Source organism: Cetorhinus maximus, chromosome 21 (assembly GCF_964194155.1).
Source record: "Cetorhinus maximus chromosome 21, sCetMax3.hap1.1, whole genome shotgun sequence".
Classification (NCBI taxonomy): Eukaryota; Metazoa; Chordata; class Chondrichthyes; order Lamniformes; family Cetorhinidae; genus Cetorhinus; species Cetorhinus maximus.
This window is the reverse complement of record NC_135899.1, coordinates 2,950,273-2,971,765: the sequence shown is the minus strand read 5'-3', so window position 1 is coordinate 2,971,765 and position 21,493 is coordinate 2,950,273. Positions and strand designations below refer to the sequence as shown.

General features: G+C 44.6%; 2 protein-coding genes and 1 long non-coding RNA gene across 3 annotated transcripts; 1 reads left to right on the top strand and 2 right to left on the bottom strand.

Moving 5' to 3' along the window:
* Positions 1 to 2,410: 2,410 nt before the first annotated feature.
* LOC144695565 (heat shock 70 kDa protein 1A) lies at positions 2,411 to 5,086 on the bottom strand. The gene has a single exon (XM_078566445.1). It carries the CDS (start codon positions 4,962 to 4,964, stop codon positions 3,036 to 3,038), a length of 1,929 nt encoding a protein of 642 aa, XP_078422571.1. The 5' UTR covers positions 4,965 to 5,086; the 3' UTR covers positions 2,411 to 3,035.
* Positions 5,087 to 5,208: 122 nt separating this feature from the next.
* Positions 5,209 to 21,064, top strand: LOC144695577 (uncharacterized). The gene is made up of 3 exons (XR_013579975.1): positions 5,209 to 5,536; positions 8,491 to 8,589; positions 20,261 to 21,064. It is a non-coding gene; the product is annotated as an uncharacterized LOC144695577 (long non-coding RNA).
* Positions 17,223 to 19,772, bottom strand: LOC144695568 (heat shock 70 kDa protein 1A-like). Its single transcript, XM_078566450.1, has one exon. The coding sequence runs from the start codon at positions 19,533 to 19,535 to the stop codon at positions 17,607 to 17,609; it is 1,929 nt and encodes a 642-aa protein (XP_078422576.1). The 5' UTR covers positions 19,536 to 19,772; the 3' UTR covers positions 17,223 to 17,606.
* Positions 21,065 to 21,493: the final 429 nt, after the last annotated feature.

Sequence of the window (21,493 nt, the reverse complement as noted above, 5' to 3'; positions counted from 1 at the left end):
TGTGAGATGCACATTACTAGAAATGTCTTACTTATTACCATACCCAACCGCCCCTGAGAAAGTGGTGGTGTCAAGCCATCTTAAACAGCTGCAGTCCATATGGAGTAGGTGTACCCACTGTGCTGTTAGGAAGGGATTTCCAGGATTCTGACCCAGATAGAGAGAAGGAACAGTGTGATATTTCCATGTCAGAATGGTGTGTGACTTGGAGGTTGACATAATTGTTTCACTTTGGCTAACGATGACTGTTTGGATGATGCAGAACCCCTAATCTCACTGGACAAGAAAAAGAAAGAATTTGCATTCATCCAGGCTCACACTTAAAATACAAACATACGCACTAGAAGCAGAAGCAGGCCTCTCGGCCTATCATGCTTGCTCCGCTATTCAGTAAAATCACGGTTGGTCTAATTGTACCCTGGAAGATCCATGAAGGCTGCCGTAGGTTGGTGACTCTCTGCTATGGGCCAGAAGTACTCCTTTGGACGATAAGGTGCTTGGCATGACCGAAGAGCTGAAATTATGCTCGTGAGCTAGTGTTTGAGTGTACTTGGGAAGGTATGAGGAAATAACCTCAGAAGGTGAGGTTGAAACCCTGCAAGGTAGGCCATTGAAGCCGTCTGAGTTGGAGTGACTTCTTGGAGAGAATTCCAAGGCAGATCTTCAGATGTGGATTTGGAAACACTTGGGGGAAAGACAAGGTTTCAGTGAGATTGGTTGTTCACAATTTGACAAATATCTGGGTGGGTTGCTGAGAAATGCATGGAATCAATTTTGGCTGCCTCTGTGATTTATTGAATAATGTGGTATGTCTGACCATAATTCGCCTGTTAATTTACATTTACCTGATACTTACCCTGAATATTAGAGTACGAAATGAATATTTTAAATCGTTTTATCTTCCTGAACTTGTAAAGTTTATTTGTTTGTTCCAAACCCGTTGAACCTGTGGCTTTATTCACTTAGTAAGCGTCTAGAATCTTGAACTTTAAATAAAACGCTATTGGTCTCCAAGCTGATCTACCCCCACAACCCAGGGTCTGGCCAAGGATTAAAACATTTGAACTTAGAGCCATCACAAAGGAAAGCCGGCACATCTGCCATAGCTGCACTGACTCAGTGCTGCATTGGGTGTGTTAGCCGACATTATGGGTTCAAAAGTCTGGAGTGGAGTTTGAACTCCAGATCTTCTTGAGATTCTCACTTAGGTTTAGCGTTCAGATCGAAGAATGTCCTGGCTGTACGAACAGATATGTTGTCGGAGGTAAGGATTGAGCAGCGTCTTAAACGAAGTGGAGAGGCATCCGGAGGGAATCCCATGATAGCTTCTGGCTCCAGAAGTCTCTTGGTGTCTTGTTGTGTTGTTGAAATCACCGTATATATTGGGTACTTGGTTTGTCTTATTAACTCTTATTGGCTCCGGAGGCTGTTGAGTGTGTTCAAGAGAGAGATTGATAGATTTGTAGATTTGAAAGACATGAAGGGATGTGGGGAGAATGTGGGAAAGTGATGTTGAGGTAGAAGATCAGCTTTGATCGAATTGACAGGCGTGGAAGGTTCACGGGGGTGAATGGCCCACTCCTGCTCGTATTTCCTATGTACCTGGCGTCGAGTGCACTTGGCTAACAGTTGAAGTGTGCAACATTGCCACCTACTGTCCTGACATGAAAACTGCTGCTTCTTTGCTCTTGAACTTTCTGCACTGGTGTCATCTGAGTCACAGTCCAGTCCATCTTTTAGCAGGAACAGAATAGGGAATGTTTTAATAGGGGGCAGAACATCTTCACAAGACAGGTAATGCTTATGGCTGTTGAGCAACACCATACCTAATAATTATTCGGAGAGGTGGAAGAAATTGGATAAACATTTAACTTTGAGACTTTGATTTATTCAGCCGGTTTGATTTGGTTTATATCTGAGCAGCAGACAGAACAGAAAATGTCAAAAGCGTGTCTACCCGTGTATTATATTTCTGACTAGAGCAGCAACAACTTCTATTCATAAAGTACCTGTAAAATAGTTAAACATGCCAAGGCACTTCACAGTCAGGTTAAGATACAGGCAGCAAAACACAATGGCACTGTGAAAATGCATGGACTGGAGAGCGAGATCCAGTCTAGCACGTGATGACTTTGTAGTTGAAGACAGTACACTTAGACTTGCGGGGCTTGTAGCTTTCTTAAAACTTGCAACAGAGATTGTTTTTTTCCCTCCTCCCTGAATGTAATCATTTAATTGACAGTATATTGTGATATGGACTGCAGTGGTTCAAGAAGGCAATTCCTCAAGGGTAATTAGGGATGGGTAATGAAGTCTGGCCAAGCCATGATGCCCTCATCCCATGAATGAATTAAATAAAAATTTGCTTTGTAACCAGAGTTTTTTTTAAAGATCTGCTCATTTTTTACAAAATTAATTGACTGCACTTCAGAAATAGTGTTTCACTGGAAGTAAAGCATTTCAAAATGTTTAACTTGCGAAAAGCAGCTATATGACATGCAAATCTTGTTGGTGATTGAATCGGAATTTAAATAACCCGTGGAAATAGTGTCAAAATTGTATGGGAAATAAGTTGACAGTGGAAAAATACAGATAAATGAATATTTCAAAGCACAAATTCAAAAGTGTATTCATGTCCAAAATCACCACAAATAAACAATTCAGTAAATAAGACATTTATTTGATTACAAAAATGCAGCTGTGTCCAGCTGTGAACAAGTATAAATAAAAAGTTTAACCTGTACATTAAGGACAGTTCCATAGAAAACAAGTATAACTAGATGCCAACTACACTGATCGTCCTCAATAGGATTCAGCAGATTAATTCAGCAAGTTAAGCCACAGGCTGAAGAGAGTTTACAGAGCAGCACTGTCATCACACCTTCTATTACAGTCAGTATAGACCTGGCAGCATCTAGTCCAGTAAAGTCCTCCACTGTCAGTCAGAAATACAAAATAAATCTTCGTGCTCAATGAGGAAGAGTCCAACAATCTCTGTCAGATTCCCAATGTGTATCCTTATTCTTTCCCGTGTTTTAATCCACTTCCTCCACAGTCGGTCCTGTGGTTGTGCTATTTCCAGCCTGGTCTCTGCAAGATCCTCCAGCTGCAGCTGCCCCTCCTTGGTACAGGTTGGCAATGATGGGTTTACAGAGTTTTTCCAGCTCACTCAGCTGGTACTCAAATTCTTCCTTCTCTGCCATCTGATTGTTCTCCAACCACAATATTGCCTGGTTACACTGGTCAATGATTTTCTTCTTATCTGCCTCACTGATCTTATTTTTCACATTCTCATCCTCCACTGCGCTCTTCATGTTGAAGGCGTAGGACTCCAGGGAGTTCTTGGCTGCGATCCTCTGCCGCTGGACTTCATCCTCAGTTTTGTACTTTTCTGCATCCTGCACCATCCTTTCAATTTCCTCCTTACTCAGCCTTCCCTTGTCATTGCTGATGGTGATTTTGTTTGTTTTGCCTGTGCTCTTGTCAACAGCAGAAACATTGAGGATGCCGTTGGCATCAATATCGAAGGTGACCTCGATCTGTGGCACCCCACGAGGGGCAGGAGCAATGCCACTCAACTCAAATTTGCCCAGCAGATTGTTGTCCTTGGTCATGGCTCTCTCTCCTTCATACACCTGAATAAGGACACCAGGCTGGTTATCAGAGTAGGTGCTGAAGATCTGAGTCTGCTTGGTGGGAATGGTGGTGTTACGCTTGATGAGTGCAGTCATCACCCCTCCTGCTGTCTCCAGACCCAGAGACAGGGCAGCGACATCCAGGAGAAGTAAATCCTGAACATTCTCCGACTTATCCCCCATCAGAACAGCCGCTTGAACAGCCGCTCCATAGGCCACAGCTTCATCAGGATTGATGCTCTTGTTCAGCTCCTTGCCATTGAAGAAATCTTGCAGCAGTTTCTGGATCTTGGGGATGCGGGTGGAGCCCCCAACCAAGACAACATCATGGATCTGCGATTTGTCCAGCTTGGCATCTCTCAGAGCTTTCTCCACTGGTTCCAGAGTGCCTCTGAACAGGTCAGAATTTAGCTCCTCAAACCGAGCCCTGGTGATGGAGGTGTAAAAGTCTATGCCTTCAAACAGAGAGTCAATCTCAATACTGGCTTGGGTGCTGGAAGATAGGGTTCTCTTTGCTCTCTCGCAGGCTGTCCTCAGTCTCCTGACCGCCCTCTTGTTTTGACTGATGTCCTTCTTGTATTTACGCTTGAACTCCTCAATGAAGTGATTGACCATGCGATTATCAAAGTCCTCTCCTCCCAAGTGGGTGTCACCCGCTGTCGATTTCACTTCAAAGATACCGTCATCAATGGAGAGAACAGACACGTCAAAGGTTCCACCTCCCAAGTCAAAGATGAGAACATTGTGATCTCCTCTACCCTTCTTGTCTAGGCCGTAGGCAATGGCAGCTGCTGTTGGCTCATTGATGACACGGAGGACATTGAGACCAGCGATCACACCGGCATCTTTGGTTGCCTGCCGCTGGGAGTCATTGAAGTAAGCCGGCACCGTGATAACAGCATTGGTGACGGTGTGTCCCAGGTAAGCTTCAGCCGTCTCCTTCATCTTGGTCAGCACCATGGAAGAGATTTCCTCAGGGTAAAACGTTTTATCCTCACCCTTGTACTCGACCTTCACTTTGGGCTTTCCTGCATCACTGACCACTTGGAAGGGCCAGTGCTTCATATCAGACTGGACCACCGGGTCATCAAACTTCCTCCCGATGAGCCTCTTGGCATCAAAGACGGTGTTGGGTGGGTTCAGGGCCACCTGGTTCTTGGCTGCATCTCCAAGAAGCCTCTCGGTGTCGCTGAAGGCCACATAGCTGGGGGTGGTGCGGTTGCCCTGGTCATTGGCGATGATCTCCACCTTGCCATGTTGGAAGACCCCCACACAGGAGTATGTGGTGCCTAGGTCAATGCCAATGGCTGTTCCCTTAGCTGCAGGCATCTTCTGTCTTGATAAAAGTTAATTCAATTCACTCTTCGATGCTGGTGTCAAATCTTCCACTCGTAGTAATGCAGCTTCCAAATGATTTCTTCGCTCAGGCGATGATAACTCTGGTTTCCAGTTCTTGTCGTTTATATAGTCTGAGAGCGGCCGAGTGGGCGTCACCCAGCGTCTGATTGACGGCGCCCTTGACCATTCAGCGCGCGTTCTGGTGACCTCACCGCCGAATGTTGTAGAAGGTTCTGAAGCGGCGGCCATTGAGAGCGCGACGGGCCCACCAGATGCCGAGAGTTGGCGAATCTTCTGGAAGGATCGAGACCGGCGAAGAAACCGCTGGAAAGCGGGAGAAATTTCTGAAGGGACCCGGGAGTGTTTCGGGGGGAATTAGGGAACGGAAAGGGGGAAGAGGAATAGATTCTGATCAGTTGGGGCTGTCTGAATTCGGGAAGGAGGAACAAAACCAAGAGGAGATTGTTGGTCAGCACCAATGAGGCGGTTGCCAATCCTCCCGGATTGCCCCGGAGTCTCCAGCCGTTGAGGATAAATCTCCTGGACACTGCTGTAAGCAATAGGTGGGAGGAAAAATAAACGCGGAGTTTTGCAAACGCTTTTTGACTTCTTTGAGCACGTTTGTTCTAAATTTATTGCAGTTGGGGCTAAAGGGTATTTCGAAGCAAGTCATGAATCACATAATCACACAGTGCAGAAGAGGCCCTTCGGCCCATCGAGTCTGCACCGACACGTGAGAAACACCTGACCTACCTACCTAATCTCATTTACCAGCACTTGGCCCATAGCCTTGAATGGTATGATGTGCCAAATGCTCATCCTGGTACTTTTTAAAGGATGTGAGGCAACCCACCCTCATCACCCTCCCAGGCAGCACATTCCAGACCGTCAGCACCCTTTGGGTAAAAACGTTTTTCCTCACATCCCCCCCTCAGCCTCCTGCCCCTCACCTTGAACTTAAGCCCTGTTGTAACTGACCCTTCAACTTAAGGGGAACAGCTGCTTCCTATCCACCCTGTCCATGCCCTTCATAATCTTGTACACCTCGATCAGGTCGCCCCTCAGTCTTCTCTGCTCCAACGAAAACAGCCCAAGTCTAGGGATTTAGGGATGAGCAAGAAATCCTACTTAGCCAGCAAAGCCCACATCCCATGAACGAATTAAAAAAAACTATGAGTCTATGAACCCGACTGTAAGCAGCCTTGTTGTCAAACTCCACCCCATGATAAACCTCTGGCCACCATCACTATTTTCATGTCGATAAATTTGTCCAGGCCGTAGGTTTGTGTAGTGCTGGTTTGGGTGCATAGAGTGCAAAGCGGGAGTCTGGTGAGTGAGGGAGTTTAAGGGTTGATTTTTATCTAAAGTCTAGCCCTTTTTTTCTCTTTAATTTAGCAATGAACTAGAAAGTACTCCTTAAGGTAAGAGAAGTTAAGTTTTATTGAAACGAGTATACCATCTTTCTGGAAGCAGCTGCAGCTAGTTAATTAGGTAGCTAGCTTAAGCTGGTTTTCAGAAGCTTGAGTTAGTCATTTTTCAGGGAGCATAAATAGAGACCTTCCTCAATACTGCTTTGTCTGCACTAGGGAGTGCTGCTTTGGGTGCCTAGAGTGTAAAATGGGGGGTGGTTTGGTGAAGAATGGAATATAGGTGCTCTTTTGTACCTTTATTCAGCCTCCAGTAGATCTCTGTTACATCGGTGCAGGGGAAGAAGCTGTTTGGTGAGTAACTGGGAAGTTATTCTACTTATTCTAATTGTAACAACTAGTTCTAAAGTTACAATTTGGCAGTACAGCTCGGCCCAGTGGAATGTACATCTTGAGGTACGTGAGATGTTATGGATGCACCAGTTGTCCTAGACAAACACATCTGCAGAAAGTGTCACCGGCTGCAAAAGCTTGAGCTCCAACTTGAGTGCTGGCTGGAGTCACTGCGGTGCATCCATGAGGCTGAAAACTACGTGGAGAGCACGTTTTGGGAAGTGGTCACATTGCAGGTTAGGACCATACAGGCAGAAAGGGAATGGGTGACCGCTAGACAGTCTAAGAGGCAGTGCAGGAGTTCCCTGCGTCTATCTTGCTTGCTAATCGGTACTGGATACTGGTGAGGGCAATGGTTATGGTGCAGAAAGAGGTAATTCAACCCATCGTGTCTGCTCTGGCCAAAAAGGGAAAAAAGGAACTAGCCACTCATTTTAATCCCACTTTCCAGCACCTGGTCAGTAGCCTCACAGGTTACAGTACTTCAGATGCAGATCCAGGTACCTTTTTAAATGAGTTGAGCGTTTCAACCTCAACCACCAACTTAGGCAGTGAATTCCAGACGCCCACCACCCTCTGGGTGAAAAGGTTTTTCCTCATGTCCCCTCTAGTTCTTCTAATTATGACCTTAAATCTATGTCTGCTGGTAATTGACTCCTCAGCTAGGGGAAACAATCTTTCCTGTCTACCCTATCTAGGTCCCTCATAATTTTGTGCACCTCAATTAGGTCAACACTTAGCCCCCTCTTCAAAGAAAAACGACCCCAGCCATCCAATCTCTCCTCATAGCTGCAATTTTCAAGCCCTGGCAACATTCTTATAAATCTCCTCTGCTCTCTCTCCAGAGCAATTATGTCCTTCCTTTAATGTGGTGACCAGAACTGTACACAAAATTCCAGCTGTGGCCTAACCAGTATTTTATACAGTTCCACCATTACATCCCTGCTTTTGTATTCAATACAAAATACAATGCCCAATGAAGGAAAGCATTCCATAGCTTTCTTGACCTCCTTGTCCACCTGTCGTGCCACCTTCAAGGACCTGTGGACACGCACTCCAATCTCTCTCACTTCCTCAACCCTTCTCAATGTCCTCCCGTTTATTGAGTATTCCCTTGCTTTTTTTGCCCTTCCCAAATGCATTGCCTCACACTTATCCGGATTGAATTCCATTTAGCATTTCTCCGCCCACTCAGCCAAACCATCAGTATCATTCTGGAGCTGACAGATATCTTCTTCAGTATCAATTACATGGCAAATTTTTGTGCCATCTGCAAATTTCCCAATCACACCTTCCACATTTAAGTCTAAATCATTAATATATAGAACAAACAGCAAAGGCCCCAACACTGATCCCTGAGGAATACCACTGGAAACCATTTTCCATTCGCAAAAACATTCATCGACCATTATCCTTTGTTTCCTGTCACTGAGCCAATTTTGGATCCAAACTTCCACCGTCCCGTATATCCCATGAGATCTCACTTTCCTGACCAGTCTGCATGTGGGACCTTTTCAAATTCCTTACTGAAATCCATGTAGACAACATCCATTGTGCGACCCTTATCAATCCTCCTTGTTACCTCCTCAGGGGAGTGCAGCCAGAGCAATGTCTGTGGCATCATGGGTGGCTCAGCAGCATAGGAGGGGAGGAAGAAGCGTGGAGGAGCAATAGTGACAGGAGATTTGATAGTCAGGGGATCAGACTTGTGTTTCTGGGCAGTAAACGTGAGTCCAGGATGGTATGTTACTTCCCAGGTGCCAGGGTTGAGGATGTCAAGGAGCGTCTGCAGGACATCCTTCTGGGGGAGAGTGAACAGCCAGAGGTCGTGGTCTACATTGGTACCAACGACACAGGTAAGAAGAAGGATGCGGTCCTGAAAGCAGATTTTAGGATTACACCCAGTGCGATGTATGGGTGAGCATATGAATAGGAGGATTGATCAATTGAGCACGACTAGAGAATTGGTGTAGGAGGGAGGGCATCAGATTTTTGAAGCATTGGGATTGGTTCTGGGACAGGTGAGACCCATACAAGAGAGTTACGCCTTAAAGTAATATCCTTGCAGGGATGCTAGTGCTGTCGGGGGGGTTTAACATAGCTTGTCTGGGGGATGGTGATCTAGACCCATGACCATCGTGTTAATCAGCATCCATTGAGCTTATGAACTCAGCAACTCGTGCAGTTGAGTTCAGCTTTAACGACACCATGTATGCCCAAATAGATGGTGTTGCCATAGGATCCCCTCTAGGCCCAGCTCTTACAAACATCTTTTTTCGGCTCCATGAGAAACGATTCTTCGATGGAGTGAGAGCTAACTCCTGCCTTTTGCATATTTCCAATATGTGGATGATACGTTTGCTATATTTGAATCCGTAGCAGAAAGTAATAATTTTCTTGCATGTCTTAAGGTGCTCCATCTTGCTCTCAGATTCACCTTTGAAATAGAGCAGTCAAATGAACTCCTTTTCCTTGATGTACTAGTTGAGAAATCTGCCAGAGGGTTCTCTACCATGGCCTACCTCAAGCCTACCTTTACTGGTCAATATATACTTGGGCATTCTTACATTCCATGGTATTCTTACATTCCATGGCATTCTTACATTCCATGTGCTATAAAATTGGCCTTGTCGGCAAACTCGTAAATAGGGCCCAAGCTATTTGTTCGCCATGCAATCTTGATGCTGAAATATCCTCTGGGATAATGGCGACCCGGATCAAATCATATTGTGCTGTATATTGTGCAAACCCATGAACTAAGGCCATTATTTTCAGCTCTGAAAAGTGTCTAGTCTACCTCAAATTACTCTGGAAGGGAAAGGTATCTCAAAAATTTGAGCAACAGGTGAAGCTAGCTGCTTCACGCTGCTACTACAAAGTAGCAACAGGAGTGGTATTCACCACTAACAGGATGCTGCTGTCAAGCCGAAAAGGCATTCTGCCTATCACACAAATGAGTAACGTGGTAAAAGAATTCCAGTGCCAGTGTGATGTTAGGTATGTAGGCCCTACATCCCTAAGGCTGGCGGATCATATCAAACATCATGTCCCTTCTGCTGTTCATAGCACCAAGGTACAGAGCGCATTGATCCAGCCCGTGCTTGAAAAACTCAAAACGCAGTGTCTAACATTAGCTGTCACTCCGTGATTGGACAACATTTGCTAAATATGCTTCAGTGTGCTAGAAATTATGCTGACAACCAATTTAAGTTTGTCAATTTGATCCGCAGTGTGGCACATTTGCATGTACTGGAAGCTACATATATTAATACACAGGGCTCTGTACTTTGCAGAGCAGAAAGAACATGTACACACATTGCGCCTGTTTCAGCTAAACAAAATAAGTGATGGCCATTCGCTGGCTCTTTCCTCAGGGCAATGCCTTGACCAATCAGAGTCAAGCTGTCTGGTTTAAATTTCAAACAATATTTGGCAGTTAACTGTCAGTCACTGAGTACTAGTGCATTTTCCATGGCAATGCCTCTACCAGTCAGAGTCCACTTACCAACCAATCGGCACTCACTTCTCATACAGTATAAAGTTGTTGCTTCCCCTGACATTGGTATTCTTGCAATTGTCCTGATGAGTGCAAGATGAAAAGCTTAGACAAAATGTCTTTTTTCAGCAATACTCAAGATTAATGATGCATGTAGCATGGGTAATACAGTAATCAAGGGTGACTTCAATCTGCATATAGGCTGGGTAAACCTAATAAGAACTCAATGTTGTGGACGAAGAGTTTCTGGAGCGTGTTAGAGATGATCTCTAGATTAGTATGTTGTGGAACTGACCAGAGAACAGGATATTATAGATCTAATATAATGTAATGAGAAAGGGCTAATTAGTAATCTTGTAAAAGAACCTTTAGGTCTCAGTGACTGTAATATGGTAGAATTTTACATTATGTTTGAAAGTGAAGTAGGTCAATCTGAAGCCAAGGTGTTAAATTTGAACAAAGGAGATTATGAAGGTGCAAGGGGCAAATTGGTGGAGATGGATTGCGAAAATACATTAAAAGTTATGACAGTACATAGGCAATGGATAGTTTTTAAAGAATTATATTGTTTACAGAAACTATACATTCCTTCAAGGCACATAAGCCAAGAAGAAAAGTCAGTCAACCGTGGCTAACAAAGGAAGTTAAGGATTGTATAAGATTAAAAGAAAAGGCCTATAAAATGCCAGAAGGAATAGTAAACCTGAGGATTGGGAGCATTTTAGAATACAGCAAAGGAGGACCAAGAAACTGATGAAGAATGGGAGAATAGAATAAGAATGTAAATGAGCAAAAAACATAAAAATGGACTGTAAAAGCTTCTATAGATATGTACAAAGGAAATAAAAGCAAAAAAGTGCAGATGCTGGAAATCCAAAACAAAAATAAAAATACCTGGAAAAACTCAGCAGGTCTGACAGCATCAGTGGAGAGGAACACAGTTAACGTTTCGAGTCTATATGACTCTTCAACAGAACTAAGGAAAAATAGAAGAGAGGTGAAATATAAGCTGGTTTAAGGGGGAGGTGGGGGGGTGGGGGGGTGGGACAGGTAGAGTTGGATAGAGGGCCAGTGATAGGTGGAGATAGCCAAAAGATGTCGGAGACAAAAGGACAAAGAGGTGTTGATGGTGGTGATATTAGCTAAAAAATGTGCTAATAGGTGACATTAAGGGTAGAAAGCAGGATGAGCAAGGGACAGATAGTCCTAGTGGGGGTGGGGCGGGGGGAAGGGATCGAAATAGGCTAAAAGGTAGAGATAAAACAATGGATGGAAATACATTTAAAAATAATGGAAATAGGTACGAAAAGAAAAATCTATATAAATTATTGGAAAAAAGGGGGATCGGAAAGTGGGTGGGGATGGAGGAGAGAGTTCATGATTTAAAGTTGTTGAACTCAATATTCAGTCCGGAAGGCTGTAAAGTGCCTAGTCGGAAGATGAGGTGCTGTTCCTCCAGTTTGTGTTGAGCTTCACTGGAACATTGCAGCAGGCCAAGGATGGACATGTGTGCATGAGAGCAGGGTGGTGTGTTGAAATGGCAAGCGACAGGGAGGCCTGGGTCTTGCTTGCAAACAGACCGAAGGTGTTCCGCAAAGTGGTCACCCAGTCTGCGTTTGGTCTCTCCAATGTAGAGGAAACTGCATTGGGAGCAGCGAATGCAGTAGACTAAATTGAGTGACGTGCAAGTGAAATGCTGCTTCGCTTGAAAGAAGTGTTTGGGCCCTTGGATGGTGAGGAGAGGGGAAGTAAAGGGGCAGGTGTTGCACCTTCTGCGGTTGCATGGGAAGGTGCCATGGGAGAGGGTTGAGGTGTAGGGGGTGATGGAGGAGTGGACCAGGGTGTCCCGGAGGGAACGATCCCTGCGAATGCCGCCAGGGGGGTGAAGGGAAGATGTATTTGGTGGTGGCATCATGCTGGAGTTGGCGGAAATGATGGAGGATAATCCTTTAAATGTGGAGGCCGGTGGGGTGATAAGTGAGGACAAGGGGGGCCCTATCATGGTTCTGGGAGGGAGAGGAAGGTATGAGGAAATGTTTGGCTAAGACAAATGTGGGTCCACCACAGGCAGAGCCAGGAGAATTTATAATGAGGAATAGAGAAATGGCAGAGAAGGTAAATGATTAATCTGTGTCTGTTTTCACTGAAGATGCAAGAAATCTCTCAGAATTTGAGATCCAGGGGATGAGGGAGAATGAGGAATTGAAGGAAATCAGTATTAGTAAGAAGGTTTTATTGGAGAAATTAATGGGACTGAAGGTTGATAAGTCCCTGGGACCTGATATTCTACATCCCAGATGTTGAAAGTGGCAGCTATGGGATTAGTGGATGCATTGGTGATCATCTTCCAAAATTCTATAGATTCTGGAACAGTTCCTGTTGATTGGAAGGTAGCAAATGTCACTCCACTACAAACCTGTTAGCATTGCATCAGTGGTAGGGCAAATGTGAGAATCAATTATTAAGGATGTGATCAGTGGATGCTTGGATGATAATAACTTGATTGAGTATCTTCAACATGGATCTGTGAATGGGAAATCATGTTTGATGAACCTGTTTGAGTTCTTTGAGGGTGGTACTAATAGAATTGATAAAGGAGAGTCTGTGGACATAGTGTATTTGGATTTTCATAAGACTTTTGATAAAGTCCATGATAGGTGGTTGGTTAGCAAAATTAAAGCACATGGGCTAGGAGGTAATATACTGGCATGAATTAAGGATTGGCTAACAGGCAGAAAACAGAGAGTAGGAATAAATGGATCATTCTCGCGTTGGCAGGCTGTGACTAGTGGGGTACTGCAAGCATTAGTGCTTGGACCCCAGCTGTTCACAATATATATCAATGATTTGGATGTGGGGAAATGTAATATTTCCGAGTTTGGGGATGACACGAAGCTAGATGGGAATGTGTTGTGAGGAAGATGTAAAGTGGTTCCAAGAGGATTTTGACAGACTTAGTGAGTGGGCAAGAACATGGAAGATGGAATATAATGAGGAAAAATGTGAGGTTATCCACTTTGGTAGAAGGAATAGATGTGCAGAGTATTTCCTCAATGGTAAGAGATCGGAAAGTCTAGAGATAGAAAGGGACTTTGGTGCCCTCTTCAATTAGTCACTCAAAGCTAACATGAAGGTGCAGCAAGCAATTAGGAAGACTAATGGTATGTTTGTCAACTGTGGCTCAGTTCATAGCACCCTCGCCTTTGAATCAGAGGGTTGTGGGTTCATGACCCACTCCCGGAAACCAAGAACTGTGATTGTACTCGAAAGAGTTGCAATCTGTGACTGTTGATAACTCGAAAGAGTTTCATTGCAACAGGATTTGAGTACAGGAGTAGTAAAACCTTGCTTAGACCGCACCTGGAGTACCGTGTGCAGTTTTGGCCCCCTTACCTCAGAAGGATATTATTGCCATAGAGGGAGTGCGAGGAAGGTTCACCAGACTTGTCCCAGGGTAGGCAGGACATGAAGAGAGATTGGGGAAACTAGACCTGTATTCTCCAGAGTTTCAAAGTTTGAGAGATGATCTCATTGGAACCCACAGAATACTTGAAGGGAAAGACAGGTTGGCGAGTCTCGAACCAGGGGACACAATCTCAAAATAAAGGGTAAACCACTTAGGACCAAGATGAGGAGAAGTATTTTTATATGGAGGGTTGTGAATCTTTGGAATTCTCTACCTCAGAGGGCTGTGGAATCTCAGTCATTGAGTATGGCTAAAGCAGAGATTGACAGATTTCTAAATACCAATAATATAAAGGGATATGGGGATAATGTGGGAATAAGGCATTGAAGTAGATGATCAGCCATGATCTAATTGAATGGCGGAGTAGGCTTGGTGGGCTAAACGCCCACCAAGTATTCCTGTTCCTACGTTCTTCATTCATGACTTTGCTACCTCTAGACCTGACTATTGTAGCGCAAATCTGACTGGTCTCTCACATCTTACATGTTGTAAATTCGAGATAACTCAAAATTCGGCCTTAACTCTCGTCAAGTTCTGTTCCCCTATCACTTCTCTGCTTACTGAGCTACAGTGACTCTTGTTCAGGCAACACCTTGATTTTAAAAATCTCAACCTTGTTTACAAATGCCTCCTTTACCTCACTCTTCCTTACCTTAGGAATCTCCTCTAGCCACATAACTCTCTGAGATATCTGCATTCTGATTCTGCCATCTTAAGCCTCCCTGATCTTAATTGCTCTAATATTGGTGGCCACCACTTCAGCTGTCTAAGCCTCAAGCTCTGAAATTCCCTCCCTACACATATACAGCCTTCTGTCTCGTTTATAACCTCCATCTTTGGCCAATCTTTTGGCAATCTGCCATTATATCGTCATATGTGGCTCAGTGTTTAAATTTGCTTCATTGCACTCCTGCGAAACTCCTTGAGATCTTTTATTAAATTAGAGCAGAACATGAATAGAATTTGTTGCCATTGATGGCAGGGACAGCTGCACAATCCTGTCAGGTGCATAATTGCACTGGAACTCTGTAAAATGCACAAGATTACACAGCAATCAATGCCAGACATGGTTAGGCTTGATTCTTGAGCGTATCCTTTGGTACTTCCTCTTACTCTTTTGATGTTTGCACATGATAGCTGAACATCACTGGCAAAGTCTCATTTATTACCACACCAAATTACCCCTGAGAAAGTGGTGGTGAACAACCTTCTTGAACCACTGCAGTCCATATGGTGTAGGGACACCCACAGTGTTGTTAGGAAAGAATTTCCAGGATTGTGACCCAGAAAGAGTGAAGGGATGGTGAGATATTTCCATGTCAGAATGGTGTGCACCTTGGAGAGTGAAAAACACTCTCTCACTTTAGCTAACAGTGACTGTTTGTATGACCGGTTTAATGCAGAGCCCCTGATCTCATCGGGCAGGAAAAAGAACTGACAACGATCAACACTCACATCTAAGCCCATTCACTCATAATCCCTGTGTTCACTGAGCTACATGAGCTTCTAGATCATATGTAGAAGCAAACATAAATACATAGGAATTAGGAGCGGCAGTAGGCTGTTTGGCCCCTCAAGCCTACTCAGTCATTTGAGAAGATCATGCCAGGTCTTAAGTTTAATATTCTCATTCTCATGTTTATGGCCTTGCCCCTCCCTATTTCTGTAACCTTGCTGGCCCTACAGCCCTCTGAGATTTCACTGCACTTCCAATTCTGACGTCTTGTGCAACCCAGACTATTTTCAGTCCACCACTGGAAGACATACCTTTGGTTGTCCTGTCCCTCAGATCTGGCAATCCCTCCCTTAACCTCATTGCCTCCTTTCCTCTCTCTCTTACAAGACACCTGCACAAGCTTTTGCTGATCTGACCTAGTATCTATTTACGTGACTTGGAGTCAAATGACCAGATTGATCGAGGGCTAGATCTTGGCCAGGACTCTGGGAGTACACCCCGGCTCTTCATTGAACTAGGGCCAAGGGATCTTTTAAGTCCACCTGATTGTCGACAGGGCCTCAGTTGAACATCTCAACGGAAAGCCGGCACATCTGCCTTAGCCGCACTGCTTCAGTGCAGCATTGGGAGCGTCAGCCTACCTTATGTGTTCAAACACCTGGAGTGGATTTTGAACTCCTAACCGTCATGAGGCTGCCATCAAAGTTTAGCGTTCAGATCAATCTCCCTGTTGTATGACCAGATATCCTGTTGTAGGTAGGGTTTGAACAGGGTCTTAAACAAAGCGAAGAGGTGTCGGGAGGGAATCCTGTGGTACATTCTGGCTGCCAAAGTCTCAAGATATCTTGTGCTGTTGAAGTCAACATATATATTGAGCCTTTTAATGGTCTTATTGGCAGTGGGGGGCTCAGTCATTGATTATGTTCAAGACAGAGATTGATAGGCTTCTAGATTTTAAAGACATGAAGAGATATGGGGAGAGCGCGGGAAAGTGACGTCCAGGTAGATCAGCCATGATCGGGTTGAATGGTGGAGAAAGCCTGAGGGGCCGAATGTCCTCCTCCAATTACCTGTGTTCCTGCCATTGAGTGCACTTGGTTAACAGTTGCAGAGTGCAACATTGCCACCTACTGTCCTGGCATGGAAACTGCTGCTTCTCTGCTCTTGAACTTTCTGCACTGGTGTTATCAGTCACAATTCAATCTATCTTTTAGCAGAAACAGAACAGGGAATGTTTTAATAGGAGGCAGAGCAGATTCTGAAGACAAGCAATGTTCCTGGCTGATGAGCAAAATCATATCTAATAATTATTAAGAGAACTGAAAGAAATTGGATAAACATTTAACACCCAGAATTTTGATTTGTTTGGCCAGCTTGATTTGGTTTGATCTCTGAGCAGCAGACAGCATATAATGTGTCAGTGGTGTGTCTGCCTGTGTATTGTATTTCTGACCAGAGCAACAACAACCTCTGTTATATAGCACCTGTAACATAGTTAAACATCCCAAGGCACTTGCATGAACTGGAGAGGGAGATCCAGTCTACCATGTGCTGAATTTGTAGTTGAAGACAGTACCCAACCTTGCAGGGCTTGTAGCTTCCCTATAATTTGCAACATAGAATTTTTTCCCTTCTCCCTGAATGTAATCATTTAATTGACACCAGGGAAGATATTGCAATATGGAACACAGCAGTTCATGAAGGCAAATCAAGGGCAATTAGGAATGGACAATAAATGCTGGCCGAGCCATGATGCCCTCATCCCATGAATGAGTTAAATAAGAATTTGTTTCGTAACCAGAGTTTTTAAAAAAGTTTTCACATTTAATTTTTAATTAATTGACTTCACTTCAGGAATAGTATTTCATTGGAAGAGAACCATTTTAAAATGTTTAACTTGCAAAAGGAGCTACATGATATGCAAATCTTGTTGTTGATTGAACCGGAGTTTAAATAACCTATGAGGATGGTGTCAAAATTGTACGGGAAATAAGTTGGCAGTGGAAAAATGAATATTTCAAAGCACATATTCAGAAGGATATTCTTGTCAGAAACCACCACAAACAAATAATTCAGTTAATAAAACATTTATTATATTTTTTTTAAAATTCAGTCCAGCTGTGAACAAGTATAAATAAAGTTTTTCCTGTACATTGAGGACAGTTCCATAGAAAACAAGTACAACTAGATGCCAACTACACTGATCCTCTTCAATAGGATTCTGCAAATTAATTTATCAAAACAAGCAGTTCAGCCACAGGCTGAAGAGAGTTTACAGAGCAGCACTGTCATCACACCTTCTATTACAGTCAGTGTAGATCTGGCAGCATCTAGTCCAGTAAAGTCCTCCACTGTCAGTCAGAAATACAACAACACATCTTCATGCTCAATGAAGAAGAGTCCAACAATTTGATGTGTCAGATTCCCAATGTGCATCCTAATTCTTTCTAGTCTTTTAATCCATCTCCTCCACAGTCGGACCTGAGGATGTGGCATTTCCAGCCTGGGCTCTGCAAGATCCTCCACCTGCAGTTGCTCCTCCTTGGTACAGGTTGGCAATGATGGGTTTACAGAGTTTTTCCAGCTCACTCAGCTGGTACTCAAACTCCTCCTTCTCTGCCATCTGATTGTTCTCCAACCACAATATTGCCTGGTTACACTGGTTAATGATTTTCCTCTTATCTGCCTCACTGATCTTATTTTTCACGTTCTCATCCTCCACTGCGTTCTTCATGTTGAAGGCGTAGGACTCCAGGGAGTTCTTGGCTGCGATCCTCTGCCGCTGGACTTCATCCTCAGTTTTGTACTTTTCTGCATCCTGCACCATCCTCTCAATTTCCTCCTTACTCAGCCTTCCCTTGTCATTGCTGATGGTGATCTTGTTTGTTTTGCCTGTGCTCTTGTCAACAGCAGAAACATTAAGGATGCCGTTGGCATCAATATCGAAGGTGACCTGGATCTGTGGCACCCCACGAGGGGCAGGAGCGATACCACTCAACTCAAATTTGCCCAGCAGATTGTTGTCCTTGGTCATGGCTCTCTCTCCTTCATACACCTGAATAAGGACACCAGGCTGGTTATCAGAGTAGGTGCTGAAGATCTGAGTCTGCTTGGTGGGAATGGTGGTGTTACGCTTGATGAGTGCAGTCATCACCCCTCCTGCTGTCTCCAGACCCAGAGACAGGGCAGCGACATCCAGGAGAAGTAAATCCTGAACATTCTCCGACTTATCCCCCATCAGAACAGCCGCTTGAACAGCCGCTCCATAGGCCACAGCTTCATCAGGATTGATGCTCTTGTTCAGCTCCTTGCCATTGAAGAAATCTTGCAGCAGTTTCTGGATCTTGGGGATGCGAGTGGAGCCCCCGACCAAGACAACATCATGGATCTGCGATTTGTCCAGCTTGGCGTCTCTCAGAGCTTTCTCCACTGGTTCAAGAGTGCCTCTGAACAGGTCAGAATTTAGCTCCTCAAACCGAGCCCTGGTGATGGAGGTGTAAAAGTCTATGCCTTCAAACAGAGAGTCAATTTCAATACTGGCTTGGGTGCTGGAAGATAGGGTTCTCTTTGCTCTTTCACAGGCTGTCCTCAGTCTCCTGACCGCCCTCTTGTTTTGACTGATGTCCTTCTTGTATTTACGCTTGAACTCCTCAATGAAGTGATTGACCATGCGATTATCAAAGTCCTCTCCTCCCAAGTGGGTGTCACCCGCTGTCGATTTCACTTCAAAGATACCGTCGTCAATGGAGAGAACAGACACGTCAAAGGTGCCCCCTCCCAAGTCAAAGATGAGAACATTATGATCTCCTCTGCCCTTCTTGTCTAGGCCATAGGCAATGGCAGCTGCTGTTGGCTCATTGATGACACGGAGGACATTGAGACCAGCGATCACACCGGCATCTTTGGTTGCCTGCCGTTGGGAGTCATTGAAGTAAGCCGGCACCGTGATAACAGCATTGGTGACGGTGTGTCCCAGGTAAGCCTCAGCCGTCTCCTTCATCTTGGTCAGCACCATGGAAGAGATTTCCTCAGGGTAGAACTTTTTATCCTCACCCTTGTACTCGACCCTCACCTTGGGCTTTCCTGCATCATTCACCACCTGGAAGGGCCAGTGCTTCATATCAGACTGGACCACCGGGTCATCAAACTTCCTCCCGATGAGCCTCTTGGCATCAAAGACGGTGTTGGGAGGGTTCAGGGCCACCTGGTTCTTGGCTGCATCTCCAATGAGCCTCTCGGTGTCGTTGAAGGCCACATAGCTGGGGGTGGTGCGGTTGCCCTGGTCATTGGCGATGATCTCCACCTTGCCATGTTGGAAGACCCCCACACAGGAGTAGGTGGTGCCCAGGTCAATGCCAATGGCTGTTCCCTTAGCTGCAGGCATCTTCTGTCTTGATAAAAGTCAATGAAGTTCAGTCGCTGCTGCTGTTGCTACTACTGTTGCCAAGTCTTCCGCTTTGTAATCCAGCTGCCAACTGGTGTATTCCAAAAGGCAATTATAACTCCCTGGCTCACTGCTCTTCTGTCTTGATAAAAGTCAATTACAATAGTGTCGCTCTTCGCTGCTGCTGCGGCCGCTGTCGAGTCTTCCGTTTGCAGTAATCCAGCTTCCAACTGATTCCTTCTCTCAGGCGATTAATTGTAACTCCCTGGTTTACAGCTCTTGTCCTTTATTTCGTCTCAGCGCGGCCGAGTGGGCGATACAGAGGCTGATTGATGACTGCCAGGGCCAATCAGCGCGCGGTCCGGTGACCTCATCGCCGAATGTTGGAGAAGGTTCTGAAGCTGCGGCCAATGAGAGCGCGGCGGGCCCGCGAGACACCGTGATTTGGAGAATCTTCTGGAAGTATCGAGTCCGGGGGAGAAACCGCTGGAAAGCGGGAGAAATTTCCCCAGGGACCCGGGAGTGTTTGGGGGCGAATTAGGGAAAGGATGAGGGGGAAGAGGAATAGATTCTGATCAGCTGTGGTTAGAGATAAAGAGATTGAAGGATGTGGATCCTCTGAGTGCAGCAGCTTCTGAAATTGGGCTGCTCGCTAATGGGATTTTTTTTAACACGAAGGAGAATGTTTAATGTAAATTCAACCAATGATTTATTTTATTTTGCAGCTTCATTGGTCGTGCAACCGCTCAGCGCCTTCGGAATTATTTTCCGCCCATCGTCGAGTAAACTGCAGCTCATCCAACATTCTTGCTGCCCGTGTCCTGATTCGCACCAAGTCCTGTTCACCCATCGCCGCCCGCCTGCGCTCACTGACCTACATGAGCTCCCGGCCAGCAACATCTCGACTTTACAGTTCTCACTCACCTGAGGGGCCTGGAAAGTTCCCCTTCCTACCCTAATTGAGGTGTCAGCTGTGGCTCAGTTCATAGCACCCTCGCCTTTGAATCAGAGGGTTGTGGGTTCATGTCCCACTCCTGGAAACCAAGAACTGTGATTGTACTCGAAAGAGTTGCAATCTGTGACTGTTGATAACTCGAAAGAGTTTCCTACCCTAATGACGCTGAGGCTGATCGATGCTGCCCTGTTGCTGCCCCTGGCAAGATTAGTTTTTTTTTGAAAAATATACTTTATTCATAAAGTTTCTCGAAGACCATTACAAAACATTTCAAAATCACCATCACAAGAGTACAATCAGATTCAACTTTTATACACATGGATCACGAGGTGCATCAATACAATCAATGAATATTACAATCATTTCAATATGGTCATTATAGACAATCAGACAATGAATGGTATTGGAGTTATCAACATACATCCTGTTGCACTCTGAGGTGCTTAAAACCAATTATAATATAACTATTATTCAATGCATACATTCATTTTGAGCTGTACAGCCTGAGGGGCTTCCCCTGGCAGGATTAGATACTTTAGCACAGATTAAATGTACTTTTGGATTCAACTCTCAGCGATTAGACACATTTTCCTATTATTTATTTCTCCACTATACACATGTGGCACTCTCAATACATATACATTTTTAAAATAAATATGCATACAAGATGCAAATGAGGAACTTTGCAGTCAAATACATATTTTAGTCAAGTGCAAATGATTCTATTTCCAGTTACATACCAACAGACTTGTAGGCAATTTAAGGAATGAAATAATCAAGTAAGGAAGTCCACCAGTGGAAGATAATATGTTTACTCAGCAACCAGCACAGGTAATATTGGGCCCAGTATCAATTTGCTGATGAGTTCATCATCTTGCTCAAATGTAAATGATTTGTGCTCCAACAAGAATACGAATATGAACAACAGCATGTCCAAGATGCAATTAAACCCTCCGGTTTGCCTTTTTGTTCAGCTGCTGTTGCCAAGCACTGAAGTACAAAT

Excerpts from the sequence above, each read along its gene's own strand:
- LOC144695565 (XM_078566445.1), bottom strand. The coding sequence starts at position 4,964 with ATGCCTGCAGCTAAGGGAACAGCCATTGGCATTGACCTAGGCACCACA.
- LOC144695568 (XM_078566450.1), bottom strand. The coding sequence starts at position 19,535 with ATGCCTGCAGCTAAGGGAACAGCCATTGGCATTGACCTGGGCACCACC.